Source organism: Herpailurus yagouaroundi, unplaced genomic scaffold (genome assembly GCF_014898765.1).
Source record: "Herpailurus yagouaroundi ecotype Mexico unplaced genomic scaffold, PumYag 186, whole genome shotgun sequence".
NCBI lineage: Eukaryota > Metazoa > Chordata > Mammalia > Carnivora > Felidae > Herpailurus > Herpailurus yagouaroundi.
Genome location: NW_024412417.1, coordinates 12259157 through 12277436, shown reverse-complemented (window position 1 = coordinate 12277436; position 18280 = coordinate 12259157). Strand labels below are relative to the sequence as shown.

General features: G+C 41.1%; 1 protein-coding gene across 2 annotated transcripts; it reads left to right on the top strand.

The window, feature by feature from the left end:
- Positions 1 to 545: 545 nt before the first annotated feature.
- Positions 546 to 16341, top strand: PABPC1 (poly(A) binding protein cytoplasmic 1). Of its 2 annotated transcripts, XM_040494131.1 has the most exons (16): positions 546 to 911; positions 1025 to 1253; positions 4313 to 4506; positions 4707 to 4822; positions 6955 to 7094; positions 8647 to 8741; positions 9056 to 9193; positions 9393 to 9488; positions 11662 to 11934; positions 12147 to 12237; positions 12859 to 12969; positions 13052 to 13206; positions 13742 to 13826; positions 14279 to 14409; positions 14955 to 15048; positions 15885 to 16341. In XM_040494131.1, exons 2-15 carry the CDS (start codon positions 1061 to 1063, stop codon positions 15045 to 15047), a joined length of 1911 nt encoding a protein of 636 aa, XP_040350065.1. In that variant the 5' UTR covers positions 546 to 911; positions 1025 to 1060; the 3' UTR covers position 15048; positions 15885 to 16341. The 2 variants fall into 2 exon arrangements, with proteins under 2 accessions (XP_040350065.1, XP_040350064.1); XM_040494130.1 differs by having other exon boundaries at positions 546 to 1253.
- Positions 16342 to 18280: the final 1939 nt, after the last annotated feature.

The window sequence follows — 18280 nt, the reverse complement described above, 5'->3', positions numbered from 1 at the left end:
GGACCACGCCGGCCCACCTGCGCCCGGCGTCCCTCCGCGGCGGGGGCGAGCGGAACAGGGCGGGCCACGGCGGGAAAGGCCCTGACGGCCGTGCACGTGGGGGGTGGTTAGCGCCTAGGAACCCGGAAGCCCCGCGCACCGCCCACCGCCGCAGTGACGGGTTAACGCTTCTCCGGGGTGGAGGTGGGGGCGGGGTGTGTGGAAAGAGAGGCCGTCCCAACCCGACTCCTCTGAGAGCCGCTCGCGAGCCAGCCCTCCCCTCCCCCGCGAACCCTACGCAGCACAGGCCCCGCCCCTCGGTCGCGGCGCGTGCGCAGAAGCCCCGCCCCTCCGCCCCAGCCCCACCCCCACACCCGCAGCAGCCGCCGCCGCCACCTCTCCCTTCCTCTCTGCTCTTTCCTCCTCCTGTTTTCTTTTCCCTCCTCCCCCTCGCCTCCTTTTCTCCTCCTCCTCCGGCGCTGACGCTCGCGTAGGGCCCTGGCGTCAGACGCGCGGGGGCGGGGCGAGTGCGGCGGGGGGTATAAGTAGAGGGTGCAGGAGGCGGTGCTTCCCCTTCTCCCCGGCGGTTAGTGCTGAGAGTGCGGAGTGTGTGCTCCGGGCTCGGAACACACATTTATTATTAAAAAAACCCAAAAAAAATCTAAAAAAATCTTTTAAAAAACCCAAAAAAAATTAACAAAAAATCCGCGTCTCCCCCGCCGGAGACTTTTATTTTTTTTTCTTCCTCTTTTATAAAATAACCCGGTGAAGCAGCCGAGACCGACCCGCCCGCCCGCCCGCGGCCCCGCAGCAGCTCCAAGAAGGAACCAAGAGACCGAGGCCTTCCCGCTGCCTGGACCCGACACCGCCACCCTCGCTCCTCAGCCGGCAGCCAGCAGCCAGCGGCAGCCGATCGACCCCGTTCTGCGGCCGTTGAGTAGTTTTCGATTCCGGTTGATTTTTGTCCCTCTGCGCTTGCCCCCGCTCCCCTCCCCCCGGCTCCGGCCCCCGGCCCCAGCACTCGCTCTCCTCCTCTCACGGAAAGGTCGCGGCCTGTGGCCCTGCGGGCAGCCGTGCCGAGATGAACCCCAGCGCCCCCAGCTACCCCATGGCCTCGCTCTACGTGGGGGACCTACACCCCGACGTGACCGAGGCGATGCTCTACGAGAAGTTCAGCCCGGCCGGGCCCATCCTCTCCATCCGGGTCTGCAGGGACATGATCACCCGCCGCTCCTTGGGCTACGCGTATGTGAACTTCCAGCAGCCGGCGGACGGTGAGAGCCGGGCCCGGCGGGCGGGCGGGCGGCCATGAGGCGCAGGCGGCGGCGGGCTGGCTAGGCCGACGGGCCCGGGGGAGGGGGGCGGGAGGGCATGTCAGCCCCCCACGGCCGGCGGGGAGACGCTCGGGCGCCGGGACCCCCGCTCCCGGTGCCCGCGGGGACCCGCGCTGCCGGCAGCCGCACGCCTGGCCACTTCCTCCTTTGCGACCATTTTCTCGGCCTCAGCCGCTCTCAAACTTTAGGGTGATGACGCGCCGGGAGGTTGGGTGAGATTGGGTTCTTCCACCGCGCTCCCGCCAGTAGCTGCGGGATTCTGGGGCGTCGGGAGTCGAGTCCCCTTCTCCGGTAATAGGTGAAGGCGCTCCCACCACCCGGGCTCTTGCCGGCGCCCCAGGACCCGCAGGAAGTGCGATTCGGTGCTCGAAAAATACCACGTGTTGAACCCTGTAACCTCACAGGCCCGAGGCCTGTTTCTGCTACTGGCCCAATCGCCTGGGGGAGCCACAGGGCCTTAGAATAAAGTTAATTTGGTGATGTGGTGGTCCTTGGGTTTCTGAATCCGTTCTTAGTCACTTGTCAGTGACCGGTGGCTCTAGAGATGTAAATTACCAGATGAGACACGCGTTTGGGGGTTTCCCCGAGTTCAAGCATTTCTCACTCTAATACGAACAGCAGAATGGTAGAAGCAGAGGTTGCGGAGTATGGCCCTTTTGAAATCAACTGTTTGCTCAAGCAGTGTGGGTCATTTTGAATGTTTTATCCAAATTGGTTTCATAATACTGGTAATTTGTTCAGAATGTTTTTTTTCTTCCTGTGCTTTTGAGAGGTTTTCCTTAAAACGTATTCACCAATTTTGGCTGTGAACTGTTTACTTACAAGTGTAGTGTGGACTGGACCATTATACTTAGTAGCATTCAGGTAGTAAAGGTTTGTTTTTTAAAGTGGTCCAGAATATCCGTACATTATGGGAAATTGCACAAAGTAACAGATGAGAATAAGATTGAAATTCATGGAGAGAAATGTGGCTAACCTTGTATTTTTATTTTGAAGTTAAACCATTCACAGAAACATTTTGGCAGACCGATAAGATAATGTGGCGTGGTGATGAGTTACCAGGATTTTCTTTCATATCTGGATGTATGACTTCTAAAAGTTGACTTCTAAAAGTCAGCTTCAGTTGACTTTATGGCCCAATTTGTTTTTTTTTTCCCCAAGCTGCTTGGATACATGTTAAGTAATACAAATTACAGGGAGTTGGCTTTTAAATTTTTATTTTATTCACTCAGAACTGAAGTTACTTAATGATCAGCTGTTTACCAAGTGAAGGTAATAGCGAGATTTGAGGTAGGCATATTATGGAGTGACCCAGAGCCAGAAGTTGTAAAACTGCACTGTAGCTTTCCTGCCCTTTGGCTCTGTAAGCAGGAGCTCCAAATACCCCTCCATAACAATTCTTCCCGACCCTGGACAAGGTTTGCCACTGAATGAAAGATAAAAATTAGGGGAAATAACTTTGGGGCAGGTAATCACAATTTAGAGTCCATAGAGAAAACTTGAACAAACCCTAAAGACCATAAAATGTAAGTTTTGGAAATGGCTGTTACTTGGTCTCAGTTTAACAATTTTAAAACAAAAAACCCCACTTTTTAGAATTTCTTGTGATTTGAAAAGTTCAACTTCAGGTTACCATGGTTACAGTACACTGCCTGTATTCTCAGTCTATTCCATAGACCAGTACCGTAACTGCTCAAAAGAAAATAGCATTTTTTCATCTTCCATTTACTTGGTTTCAGTACAGATTACCATCTTTCCAGTTATTCCAGTGGTTTTCTCTTTCTTTTCCTATTTACTGCAACACTGATGAACTTGTAGAATAGCTTCCAAAAGTGACCAGTTTCCAATTTGACAGGAAGAGGTGACTCATTCGAAAGACGCTCAAGCAAAGTCAGCTAAAAAACTAGGGGAGCTGAGTAGGTGTGGTCAATTGATAATGAGCTGACAGCTGATTGTCACTATCTTCTAGAAACTGGAGCTTTCATTTATAAAAAGAAGTGGCCGGAAAATTTGTCCTCTCAATAATTTTACAGTTACATTGGCATGGAATTTGTAGAAACTGGTGTTTCAGGACTTCAGATGGGCTATGTTTTTTCTTTTAGGATTAATTTTTTTTTTTTACTTAGAATACATTTTTCCATGGAAAGTCTCGATAAATGCTTCATGGTAGAGGTGGACATAATTCAGTCCTTCAAAGACCCTGAGATCATAGGGTAGATTTTGAAATATTCTAGCACTATCTAGGAATAATGGATTAAATGATTAATAAATTGGTGACTAAAGAAAGAATTGGTTTTATGTGTCAAAGTGTTAGTGAATTGTGAATATTGTAGACCTGGTATTCCAAAAATTCTGTATTCAGTATAGAGCTAAGTATGCCCAACATTGGATTAGTTTTTGAAAGATGGATTCAAATCTGGATCTGAATGGATGTCGCCTTTTTTTTTTTTTTTAATATGCCAATAGGAGGTTGGGCCATGATTTCCTGAAATCACACCTACCCCCCATCCAGGAATTTTTTTTTTTTTTGATGGACTAATTTTTATATAATATTGGCTGTGGTAAGCAACGAAAAGATTGATTTTGACAATAAGGGAAGGCATTGAAATGCTTGAAAATCTAAAAACTGTTGAGTCTGGATAATTTATAATTGCCTAATATCTTTTATATTGCTTATTAAGTAGATTGTATGCGGAGGTATCGTGGTTTTATATTGAGTAGGAACAAAAAGGTGATTTTAAATTATGACAGTTAAAAATTGTTTCAGAAATCCCTTATTAGTGATAGGTCATCTAGTAACATGGGAGATGGGAAATTTCTGATAATTCTTTTTTTTGCCTTATACAATTTAAATCTAGACCAGTGTGAGGTAAGGTCTAGCCATCTTGAAGTTTAAAGAAGTAGAGGCACTGCCCCCCCCCCCACAATGATTTATATAATTTTTAGTAGCCTGAAAATGTTTCGAAGTAATATTCACTCTGAACATGTCTTTCCTGCAGCGGAGCGTGCTTTGGACACCATGAATTTTGATGTTATAAAGGGCAAGCCAGTACGCATCATGTGGTCTCAGCGTGATCCATCACTTCGCAAAAGTGGAGTGGGCAACATATTCATTAAAAATTTGGACAAATCCATTGATAATAAAGCACTGTATGATACATTTTCTGCTTTTGGTAACATCCTTTCATGTAAGGTAAGCCAAACTGACAGGTAAACATTTACAGTGTTTTAGCTTCTCATAGTTTATTCCTTAAAAGAGCAACCATACTACATAGGTAGCTTTATTTCCCAAATAACCCAGGCTAGGAGGCTGACAAGTTCTCTCTGAACACTGGGGGAAAAAATGCTAAATCAATAGCAAGTAATGAAAAATTGGTGTCCGTTTTTCCCTAGGTGGTTTGTGATGAAAATGGTTCCAAAGGTTATGGATTTGTACATTTTGAGACACAGGAAGCAGCTGAAAGAGCTATTGAAAAAATGAATGGGATGCTTCTAAATGATCGCAAAGTGTAAGTATAAATAGTTAATCATATTTCAAATCTGTTTTTAATAGTTCAGTTCATCTTACAAGTTAGTATATTTGTGTTCTTAAAGAGCTAGAGCTGGAGTGAAAGTTAATAAACCACATCTTGGTAGGTTTTGTAATTGTCTTTTCTGATTTGTTGTAACATACAAATAACGGTGAATTAATGTGATTGGTCAGCATTCAAGCCAAAAAGAAAATGAAGATAGGTACACTGAGATAAGAAACTTTTTCAGAATAAGTGCATAGTGAAAAAACTAGGAATCCAAACAGAAACTTAATCATAATTCCTGAGGTGATCATTGACCCATTTTACATTTGAGGAAACTGAGGCTGAAATAATTTGCCTGTGTTAACCTCCTGGTTTGACAGATGAGCTGGGATACAAACCCAGTGGTCTAAATTCAGAGCTTAAGTTGGCTCTTTACTTGGCCTTACTACTACAATGTATTGATGAAGTTTAAAGGTTTGGGTTTTGGGGGGCTTTTTGGTTTGTTTTTTTTAACCTTGTGACCCCCCCCACACCCATCTAAAGATAAAGTGGAATTAAACCAGAAATCTTCATAACTAATCATTCCTGAAAATAAACTTTTTAAAAGTTGCTAACTTTTTATACAATGGCACTGATAAAACCTCTGAGACTATTTTTGCTGCAGGTTAAAATTGCAGATTTTGTGAGCCCAAAGAAATTACATCTTAAATTTTTTATCTTCAACGCCAGTCGATTTTGTTTAATTATCCAGGCAAATTCAACTGTAAGGCCATACTGTAAATGATCTGAGTTCACATTGCTGTGTAAACTGCAGTGATAGCATGCATATTGGGTCTGGTTGTTCTTAGAACACCTTAAACTGCATCACTCTTAAAATGTGGTCACCTCGTCAAGTGGTATGGTCAGTCTGTACATGAAGGGATCATGCACGTGATGCACATGGTGTTACCTATTTGAATTTTGTGTCCCTGCATGATTAAGGAAAGACTTTGTAAGGTGTAAAGAACCCATATAAGTCTAAGAAACCAGCAGTTGCTCGATATGAACAATTTACAAAGGCTAATTCTTAGAAGTAGTGCATCATTATTTATTTTTGAAGTAGAACATCTTTAAATGAGAGAAATATTTATTTAGCATCATTAGTATTGGAAGATAAAAATCTTACAGTTTGTCCACATGCTTGGGGGGGGGGTGGGAAGAAGAATGTCCAGCATCGGTGGGGGTCTAGATTCAATAATTTATTGCTCTTTTGAGTGTGAAGTAATCCTTTTGGAAAACCGTTTGTGTATGTAAACTTAAGGTCACTTATAGGCTTTTTGAACTACTGCGATTGCTGCAAATCTATCCTAAGAAATAACAGTAAGGCTCATTAAGTTCCAGCATTATTTACAAAAGCAGAAAGTTGTGATGTCCGCAGTGGAGTATTATGCTCCTGTTGGGAGTGTTTGTAAAACTGATAGCAGGGAGAAGCACTGCCGAATGAGTGGGGTGGGGAAGGTTAAGGAACAAAGTCACAGGTATGTCCATTTAAACAAAAGGACTTAGGGACTAAGTCAGTCATGATTTGGGTGGTATTAATGGGAGATGGCTTTTTACTTCGGTGTCTATTACAATATTCTTTAAGGACATGCCCTACTTTTAGGGAAAACTAAAATTTTAAAACATTCAGTCGATAATGCTGCAAAGAAAATTTGCGAAGGTGTTAGGTGTTAAGAGTACAAAATTCAGAAGTATAAATTTTCCATTTTAGGAGATTACAAAAAATGCGCAGGGGCCACTTGGAAATAGCATTGACGAAAGGTTTTAGGTCTTTTCCTTGGTGTGGTGCATGTGTTACCCCCCACTCCTTTATATTGCTAGGCATGATCTCTTTAACCCTGGGTTAGCTAGAAGGAAGGGAGAGGAGTGTGTATGAAGAAAAATGCTTCCTTTTTTATTGTAGTTAAGAGGTTTGTTCTTTTATGCTTCCATTTTTTTTTCACTTAAGGCACTTCTTGTTTTATCGTGTGCTCTTTATTAGAGATTCTGAAATTATCAGTAACAATTACAAAATCAACCATCAGGCTTAATTAATCTGAACTTAATAAAATAGAACCTAATTTTATAGTCCTTACATATTTTATTAGATTTGTTGGACGATTTAAGTCTCGTAAAGAACGAGAAGCAGAACTCGGAGCTAGGGCAAAAGAGTTCACCAATGTTTACATCAAGAATTTTGGAGAAGATATGGATGATGAGCGCCTTAAGGATCTCTTTGGCAAGTTTGGTAATGTGTCTGAATTAAATTTTTACACTCAAAGTTCTGAGTAATTGCTCAACATTAGTTTTGGCTAATACTTTATACTAAAGTAAATGAAATGAAACTTAATATGGTACTTAAAAATAACTGTCATTATGTGGATCAAACTACTGATAGTCCATTATACTACAAAGTAGTATATATAAATAAAGGTTAATAGTGTTGTTATTAGCACAGTAAGGTGTGACTGCATAATTGGAACAGTTTAAAAGGTTATGCTACAGTAAGAAGTTGTGCTGGATTTATGCACGTACAGATCCCATCTCATCAGAGGCATGCACACGACACAGCCAACTTAGGTCAGAATGCAGTCCTTAGTTAGGGGACAGGAAAGCTGGCCAGCTTTAGGGTATTTGGCCAGTCTTAAAAGCCTCGTGTTTGAGCAATTTGAAACCATGACATTCAAAGACAAAGCCAGAGATCCTGATTTTCCCGTGATATCTCCTTGGGATGGCCTTCTGAATCCATGGGATCTTAAACTATTTGTTCCTTGCATTTCAAAATTAACTTCATTAAATTTTAAGTCAACGAAGTGTAACCAGCCTCACTTTAGATAGTTGTGTGACTGATCAGAGGATGGACTTTAAATTGAATGCTTTTGCAGGTGATTTGCTTTTCCTTATCATTTGTTGAACTTATTAAATAGGTGGCTTTTTTTTTTGAGCACCTCAAATGATACAGAATTAGGAAATGTAATTTTTTATTGCCGATCTAGCATACCACATTGAACCCACTGCTCCTTTGAGCAAAAAACTTGTCCTTTTGCACAAAGGTAAATTGTGTCTTGCATCTTTAAATTCTCTTTAGTGAATGGTTTTGTATGTTTCATCTGTCTTTTTTAATTAGAAGCTGTTTCTTAAGTTGGATATTATTAACCAGTTATGCCAAATTAGTGTGAGGTGACCACCAATACGTAAATTTGTCAAATAATTTTCTTGGCTATTTCTCAAAGCAGAGATTGGAAGTACAGCATTAGGACCAGAGGTACCTTAAAGGAAACAATCTACCTGTGCCCGTAGCTGTTCCATATTCTCTGTAATCAGAGGTGATTTTAAACCTTTTTTTGGCCCCATCTCCCAGGCTGAGATAACACCCACCTCAGTTAAGTGTCTTTCACTTGGGCGGACGGGGGCCATGTGTCATCAAAAATGTGCCACCTTCTCCCAAGTGATTTCTATCTTTCCAAAGGTTCCTGTATTCCCTCCACTCCCAGTTGAAAGTCAAGTGGGCCAAGGGTTGAGAAAAACCAGTTGTTGGCTTAAAAAAAAAAAAGCAAATCTGTTTTGTACAAAATAAAATCTCTCTCATTTACAATTGCCTAAAACATAACCTCCTTAAATGGAAGGAGGAATGAGTGTTTCAGGGAATAGAGTACTTAGCTTCTTAGTACAAATAAAAGGTCTTTGAAGAGACTTTTTTTTTTAATTTTTATTTTTTTCATGGCTTTGTTTTTGTGTGTTGAAATTTGAAATGTATAAATGTGTGAAATACCTTTGAATCATCTAAAAACTTTTTTTAGGACCTGCCTTAAGTGTGAAAGTAATGACTGATGAAAGTGGAAAATCCAAAGGTTTTGGATTTGTAAGCTTCGAAAGGCATGAAGATGCACAGAAAGTAAGACTCAAATATACTAACTAAAGACAGTGTGGGTTTCCCGTATTTTGTAGTAAGAAGGGAGATGACACATTTCCTTGCTCTGCTGCTGAAATTTACATGCGTTCTGGTGGCTATTTTACATGTATTGTTTTCAGTTACTTGTATTTGATTCGTTTTGAGGGTATAAATTGGGAACTGATATTTCCCCAAACAAAACTTAGTTTTTGTGACAGATCCACCTTTAGCTTTCATAACCTGACATTTTCCGTATTGTTAAACAACTTCTTTCTCCGTCGCAAGTTAGTAATTAAAGTTTTTGTGATTTCTGTAAGGCTGTGGATGAGATGAACGGGAAGGAGCTCAATGGAAAACAAATTTACGTTGGTCGAGCTCAGAAAAAAGTGGAACGGCAGACGGAACTTAAGCGCAAATTTGAACAGATGAAGCAAGATAGGATCACCAGATACCAGGTTCATTTTTAATTGACAAGCAAAATAAGACAGGGATGAGCAAACCTAGTTTACGTTCATGTCAGTTACTGCCAGGTAACTGGAGGGTTTGAGAGGGGGGAAGGGAGAAGAAACGTGGGATAAAATACTAGGAAGTGTGCTTCAGTACCACTGTGGTTTTCTTTTTTCTTTTCCTTCAGTTCTCTTTTCTTTTTTTTAGGGTGTTAACCTTTATGTGAAAAATCTTGATGATGGTATTGATGATGAACGTCTCCGGAAAGAGTTTTCTCCTTTTGGTACAATCACTAGTGCAAAGGTAAAGCATAGGGATACTTTTTTACCATTTAGGGAAAATCCATGCATGTGGATATGTATGTATAAATTTCACATTAATACACCTACTGGAATTTTTGTCTTACTTTGTAAATGAATAGTCAAATAGGGGGTTTTTTTCTTCCAAAAAAAAAAACAGGCTTTCATTTTTCTGGAAATCAGGTTTCTGTCTCATTGCTTCAAAAATATATTCAAATTTGAAGTAGATGTAGCCTTGATGGTTTATTTTTTGCAGGTGGTGAGTTCTGAATGCTTCCTGGGGAAGGCTACATTTGTTGACCATAGTTCATGATTGATCCTCACATAATTAATACATGTAGTTCTATATACTCTGTTCAACTCGTTATTTTCCTGGTTAAAGAAGGCAGTTTAGGGGCACCGGGACCTTTGTGGCTCAGTCGGTTAAGCGCCTGAGTCTTGATTTCTGCTCAGGTTGTGATTTCATGGTTCACGGGGTTGAGCCCACTCACCACGCTCCACACTGACAGCACGGAGCCTGCCTAGGACTCTCTCTCCCTTCCTCTGCACACACGCCTTCTCAGTCTCTAAATATCTTTTTAAAAGCAATTTATCAGGAAACTATAATTGTTACAGGGGAAATATGTATTCATTAACACTTCATTCTGGGGAGTCCAGTTTCAAGCCCCCAAGCAGTAAAGATTGATGTACTTGAACTCAGAAATTAAGAATTACAGCAATATGTAATATGTGGTTTTAATCTAAATTCCGGGATTTTAAGAACCTCTGCTCCAGGTGTTTTTTTTCTGATGTCAGTGATCTAAGAATTCCTCCGTGTGTAAAGTTCTGTGCATCTGTATTTTGGGATATAGGAGGAGTGTCAAAAACTTAGATTGGTTGTCTTTTGATTTAGAGAGAATTTTATGTCAATTTTGTTTTATAGTGCAAATATTCTCTCCAGTCTTTCACTTAGGACCTTGGGTTTTTTGTCATCTGGTTTTCCCTATAGTTTACATTTTATGTTCAGAATCTGGCAATTTGATTTTTCAGTGTGACATGAATTAAGAGTTGTGACTTAACTCTTCTCATTTCTCTCAATGTACCATGTATTGAATAACGCAAGGTCCATTTTTTCATTATTTTAAAATGTTAACCTTAACACACTAAATTCCCATAATTGCATGGGTAGGTTTCAGGATCTTGTTTTAGGTAGAATTGACATATATTAAGTATACAACATAATGACCATGTTTGTGTATGTTGTGAAACGGTCATAATAAATCTAGTTAATATTTGTCACTATACATAATTCTTTTTCCTCTCATGATGAGAACTTTTGAGATCTACTCTCAGGAACTTTCAAATGGGTAACATAGAACTATTGACTATAGTCCCCCATGCTGTACATTAATTGCATCCCCCGGACTTATTTTATAGCTGGGAGTTTATACTTTTTAAAACCTCTTCGTTTCATTTCCTCTACCCCCACCTCTCTGCTTCTAGCAGCCATGAGCTCAGTTTTTTTGTTTGTTTCTTGGCGTTTTGCTTTTATTCCCTTTACGTGTGAGATCCTTGGACTGTGTTCCTACGGTACCCCATACTGCTCAATGTAGTTGTAGAACGTGTTTATTGCTGGGCTAAGGAGGAGTTCTTTGCGTCTCCTCGTTGCTCCTTTAAATGATCTTTGCAGTGTTTGGAAGCTTCCTTCTAGCCAATATTTGTGGCCCTTTTGGTCTTGAATGTGAAATTTTTATTTGAAATTGTGAATTGTGGCTATTTCTAAGATTCAGCTGCTTCTCCACCCCACCCAAAGAATAGTAAAGCATGTTGTCCACTTGAATTGCTGAGTCAAATGTTAATGATGCTAGAGTTAAATTTAGCAGGCCCTGAATGTATTACTCAGATATTTAAACGTTAATATTTAAGGTGTCTAATACTTAATTGACTATCTAAAATCCTACCGCATTTGCTGTCCTACCTCCACCTCTTTATTTCCTGTTTTGTTTGGCTGAGGTGTGCCACGTGTGTAGCTTGCCCTGAATATTTAGGTATTAAGGAAACATTGTAGAAAACAAAGCATTAACAGTGTTCACTTGAGTCAGTAGCTGTAATTGACAAGATAGTAATAATGCTTTTTTCTTAGCGTCGTGTTCTATCCTTGAATTAACTTTTTCTTAAATCTTTTTGTCTTCTAATAGGTCATGATGGAGGGTGGTCGCAGCAAAGGGTTTGGTTTTGTATGTTTCTCCTCCCCAGAAGAAGCCACAAAAGCAGTTACAGAAATGAATGGTAGAATTGTGGCCACCAAGCCATTGTATGTAGCTTTAGCTCAGCGCAAAGAAGAGCGCCAGGCTCACCTCACTAACCAGTATATGCAGAGAATGGCAAGTGTCCGAGCTGTGCCCAATCCTGTAATCAACCCCTACCAGCCAGCACCTCCTTCAGGTTACTTCATGGCAGCTATCCCACAGGTAAGTTTCAGAAGAGAACAAAAACCTAATGCAGGTTTTCATATTTGGTCACGTTTAGTGTCTTTGCCCTAAATAAAGGCATGTGAATTACGATTACGTTTGAAAAAAAATGCTTAGAGCGTAAGGACTTGCTGACTGTTTATTATAGAGTGTCGAGCTCGCTGCGTCACTTGCTCGCTTCTTTACCGGACGCGTGTGTTTGCTTTCTGCAGACTCAGAACCGTGCTGCGTACTACCCTCCTAGCCAGATTGCTCAACTCAGACCAAGTCCTCGCTGGACTGCTCAGGGTGCCAGACCTCATCGTAAGCCTTTTGTTTTTAAGTATGGTTGTGAATTGTTTGGACTAAAAATGTGAGACAAATAAGCTGTTCTGTTTCAATGGTATGTTGACTTTTTTCATAATTTAGGGTTATGGGTGTTCATTTTGGGGATCCTAGCGTTTTTTGTTTCTTGTTTTTTTAAGCAAAATCCTAAAATGCCTCCCCCTTCCTGTCTTACGGAGGCAGTAAATTCTGTGCTGATTTGATTTTCCTTTATGACAAGTTTGGGAATGGATCCAACTCTTAATTTCACATTTGGTTAGGCAGTAATTTTAAAAGACCTTGTTCCAATGTGCGAGGATCAGCGTCCTGGCATTTTGAGCCTTGCCCTGTGGACCAGGGCTGCATCGCAGGAGCACTTGGAACCAGGTTTGTGTATCGTGTTCAGGTAGTAATAAGTACTTATTCTTACACGAATGAATTTTTTTATGGACTCAATTCTCCGGGCAAGTGGCAGGTGAGAGACTAAGTTTTAAAACATGGTAGCTCTGTTTAGTCATTTTTATCCTTTTGTTCAAACCTCAACTCTAAAAAAGCGTGAGTTTTTTAATGCTTTCGGTGAGTTTTTTCCCAGTTAACGTGTGTCTGTATCTTCAAATGCAGCATTCCAAAATATGCCCGGTGCTATCCGCCCAGCCGCTCCTAGACCACCATTTAGTACTATGAGACCAGCTTCTTCACAGGTTCCACGAGTCATGTCCACACAGCGTGTTGGTAAGTCGGAACACTTCCTGTAAAAATGGATTTCCGCTTTGAAAGCACGGTCAAAGTGCAGACCCGCATGTTCATTTTTTAGCTAACACGTCAACACAGACGATGGGTCCACGTCCTGCAGCTGCTGCCGCTGCAGCCACTCCTGCGGTCCGCACCGTTCCACAGTATAAGTACGCCGCCGGGGTCCGCAATCCACAGCAGCATCTGAATGCACAGCCGCAAGTTACCATGCAGCAGGTGGGTCTTCGAGTTCTTCCCGAGAGGACGGGCCTTGGTTGCAGTTCAAGAAATATGACAGCTGGATCATGAGAGGTTGAGGTGTCCAGAATGTCTTGTTAATTGGTGTCCCGTTAATTGGCCGTGTGAAAAAACGTCTTATTTGCCCTATACTGTGGGAGTTAGACAAGCATTCAGCATCCCTTATCCTGACCCGCTTGTGTGGTTTGAGAGCTTTGTTAGGCATAGTCCTAAGGGAGAAAAGGCGAAATAAAGATTGGTCTGTGAGATTTGGCTCACCCCCTTTTTGCGACCCTGAGACAAAAATTGTCAACTGTCATTGAGTGTAACAGAAACAGAGCTCAAAAGAATATTCCAGGGAGAGAAGGAAGTATCCTGTGTGGTTATAATACTTGGGCTGTATTGCTGATTCACTCAGCCTCTCCTATTCATGTTTAGAATGCAGTCTTCATCATTTTGGGAGTTTCTGGTGATCAGTGTTTTTATGTGCCATCACTTCTGTACTTTAAAGTTCGGAATTTTCCTGTTTTTCTAGCCTGCTGTCCATGTACAAGGTCAGGAGCCTTTGACTGCTTCCATGTTGGCATCTGCCCCTCCTCAAGAGCAAAAGCAAATGTTGGGTAAGTGCCTTTGTCCCACTTAGTCAGTGACAGAAAGACTGGCCAGAAAAGAGGAGAGAGATACTCCGAGCCCTGCTTTGCACCTAAAAATGGCAGTGAAGGTGGTGGGATTGGTTTGACTTGGTGTGTCTACCAAACTTCTTGATAGCTTTCCAGGCTTTTAATTAAGTATTTTGCTTTTGATGAATAGGATAATAGGGTGCTACTTGCCATGGATCCCATGACATTTTGGGAACAGGGAATTTGAACTAAATGGAAAAAAAACTGAGCACACATTTAACAACTTAATTGCCTTGGGGTAGAGCTTGATCTGTTTGATAACAGTATCAAAATGGTGGATTTGGGGTTAGCATTTATTTGCTGCATCCAAAAGTAGGGTTCTTCAACCCAGTTTTAATATTGGCGGATGGCTTTATTCTTCTGATGAAAGGAATTTATGTTTTTGTTCCTAGGTGAGCGGCTCTTTCCTCTAATTCAAGCCATGCACCCTACTCTTGCTGGTAAAATCACTGGCATGTTGTTGGAGATTGATAATTCAGAACTTCTTCATATGCTTGAGTCTCCAGAGTCTCTCCGTTCTAAAGTAATTTAAATTCATCATTTATCTAGCAGCTTCTTATACAGTGTATTCTAGGGCTTTTTATAGAAACTTGAACATTAATAATAAGTGCTTTGTACAAGCCACGCATAGTTCTAAGTTTTATTACAAATGTAAATCCTGACAACCACCTGTGGTTCCGTCATCCCCATTTTTACTGTACGTGGGGAAACAGTTTGGAAACTGCCCTTTGTTCACACAGCTAGTCCGTGGCAGAGCTTGGTTTCACATCCAGCATCCATGCTCTCTTGGCTGTGCTGTTTTCTTAGTGAAGAAAGACATGTTTGCCAATGTTTCTCAACTTTGGGGGAGTTTTGGTGAGGAGAGCGTGAGAAGCGCAAGAGGGTTCATGATTCCAGGGCGGTGGTGGATTGTAACCCCACAGGATACGGATACAGTTGAAATGTGTTCTGGAAAGCAGTTCCTTCCACTTTCCTCTGAGGAAGAGTTTGGTTTGCCTTTGGACATTTCCATGTTGTGCATTGGAACTTCTTCCAGTGACTCCTTCACAGAGCCAATTTGTTCTTTAGGTTGATGAAGCTGTAGCCGTACTACAAGCCCACCAAGCGAAAGAGGCTGCCCAGAAAGCAGTTAACAGTGCCACTGGTGTTCCAACTGTTTAAAGTGAGCATTACTCCCTGGGGAGTTTCATACTGATTTCCTTCTCTCTTACCAGTTTGAGTAGGTTTTGAAACGTCGCAAAAATTTGTTTTTACCAGTATTCCAAACCTATTGCTGACTTTTTAAAGAGAAGTAGAAGTAGAAACTAAAGGAGATTTTAGTTTACTTGTTAGCCTGGTATTGACTTGAATTTTTTCAAACACTGTCAGACATTGTGTATTTGAACTACTGATTGAATGGGCTGGGCGGGCTTTCTGTGTACTTACTCGCAGAGGACTTTTCATAGCTTACACCTTTTCTTGAGTTGCAGCAAGGACAGTTGCCCCCGGCCTCTACTAGTGCCCTTCTTTACTTTAAGAAACAGGGTGATGTAGCTGTGTAGCCCAGACCGGAGATTGACAGGCCGTTTTCCTGTAAAGGACCAGAAAGGAAATATTTTAGGCCTTGTGGGCCGTGTTGTCTGTTGCAGTTACTCTGTTACAGTGTTAATGTGAAAGAGCTCCTAGACCTGATGTAAACAGATAGTTGCAGCTGTGTTCCAATAAGACTTTACAGAAACAGGCTGCACACTGAAGTTGGCCATGGGCTTTCAATTTGCTGTTGACAGGTACCAGTATTGGTTATCTTCTTTTGTTGCTGGTATTTGCCATTAGCATGCTGTGTACTTGAAATTTGCACAGCGCTACATTTGGTACATTTGCATACTGGAATATAATCGCAATAACTAGCAGCTATTATCACTTTATAAGGATTGTTTACTTTTATTTTAGCAACTGGAATCATTAAATACTAGCTTGGCAAGTCTGATGATCATAATTTTTTTTTCCCTGCATTCACAGATTGATCAGGGACCACGAAAAGAAACTCGTGCTTCACCGAAGAAAAATATCTAAACATCGAAAAACTTAAACATTATGGAAAAAAAACATTGCAAAATAGAAAATAAATAAAAAAAAGGAAAGGAAACTTTGAACCTTATGTACCGAGCAAATGCCAGGTCTAGCAAACATAATGCTAGTCCTAGATTACTTATTGATTTAAAAACAACAACAAAAAAAAAAAAACACAAAAAAATAGTAAAATATAAAAACAAATTAATGTTTTATAGACCCTGGGAAAAAGAATTTTCAGCAAAGTACAAAAATTTAAAGCATTCCTTTCTTTAATTTTGTAATTCTTTACTGTGGAATAGCTCAGAATGTCACTTCTGTTTTAAATAACAGAATTGATAACTGAGCAAGGAAACGTAATTTGGATTATAAAATTCTTGCTTTAATAAAAATTCCTTAAACAATGCACAGTGGTGTTATGCTATTTTATTTCTTTGTAATTGGCTTGCGCAAATAGGTGATAAGCTGGGATTGGCAGAAGAACCTCTTCCGTGAACCTCTTAACCCATGCTGTTAAGTTCAAGGGTATCCTAGTTTTACGAGAAAGAGCCAGAAGAATATCCCTGATGTGTTTTTACGTTTCCATGTGAATTCTTGAGCCAACGTATGTCTGTCATTAAATGACGAACGTTTTTTGAGATGATGCCAGTTTATGACTAGTAAGGTGTCTAAGCTGGAAAGATAATTAGCTTAAACCCTCATTTATATGGTGTAAAACAGCAACAGCAGTGACAAAGTGAGGGTAACTTTGTTAAGTTGCTGATGGTGACTTCATGCCTTAGACTCTTGTCACCTAAAGTACTTGTGGAAAATCAGTATTTGGGGGTTCTACCTCTGGGGGATGGGTTTAGAAGATGGGGGCCAGGACCCCCGGTCAACCTGCATAAAAAAAAAGACCCTGGCAGTTTAAATACACTTTTGAGAATGGTCTAGTTTTAATCTCCGTTCCGTTCTCTACACATACTTCTGCCAGAGTTCGCTTTCTAAGTTGCACATCTGACGATCTGAATCTCAACACCAGCTCTTTAGGAGCAAATAAATGAATCCAAATAAAAACCATGGTTACGACAGTGTCTTTTGCATGATGAAGCTTTGAAGGCTTTTCACCTCAGCTGCTTTTGAAACTCGATACACACGTTAACCCCTGCCTACTCCCATGGCTTAAATACATACACCCAGTAGGCATTCTCCTTATTCTATTTTGCCTGACCATACGCTTACCTCTAAGAGGCTGGATAGTTCATTTAGATTCCGAGTTGCCACGAAAGCTGTTCTCAAAGCTTTAGGAAGAGAGAAATACATACCTTTGTTAAATTTGAATACGGAATGGTCAAGTTTTGAGATTTAAAAGAGCAGACTTTAGAGACACCTTAGAAGTTATATCTATAAAAATCCCACACTTCCCATTCCAAAATCTAAAGTAGCAGATATTTGCATAGACCGTAGCTTTCTTTGTATATTGCGTAGTTGGAATTTCTTGTGTGATAAGATATCCCCGTCTGTTTTTGAAAGGTCTCAGATGTCCTGACTGGAGACAGAAACCAACAAAAGTGTAGACATTTTTGATCTGCTTGTAGGAATTAGGAAAAAATAATAGTTGATTATTCTGTTAGGTATTTATTTGCAAATATGTACTAACGGTTACTTGTAGCCCAAAAAATCAACTCCTGTGCTTTCAGTCATTTGCCGACATGGCCATGAAAATTCTTTGAGTTATCTGAAACATATTCCCAGCTGAGGTTGAATAAGCCTTCTAACTTTTTATCAACTTTCATACCATAGACAGGTCAGCTTTTTGAGGTCTATTTAGTGCCCGGTTACTGACACTTTTGTGCTCATTGGTGATTTTGCTATTTAAATGGCCCCTAAGCATAGTGGTGAGGTGCTGTCTGGTGTCCTTAAGTACAGGAAGGTAGGTAAGCTTTATGAGTTACAGAGCCATTCGCTGTGAGTTCAAGGTCAACTATATAGTGAATGAAGTGTCTTAAAGCAGGAACACATAACAAGGATCTGTTGATCGTTGAAAATGCGGCTGGCTTACAGGTGCCTATCTCCCCTAGGAGCACTGATTCAGTATTTGCTAATACCCTGTTAGTGACACTTTATAGAACCTCCTAACTGCCACAATTAACGAAGGTTAGTTGCATCTGACAAAGGTATAGCTCATAATTGACAATAGTCTATTTTAAAGGACCTGCTTTCATGTAGGATTTGAAGTGAAGCAGAAGAAGATGGCTGACTGCTGTATGGCTTTCTAAGACGTGTGGCTGCTGCTTTGGAAATTTTAAGACAAATTGATAACGTGACATTTTTCTGTGGATACTTCGATGTACAATTTAGGCTTC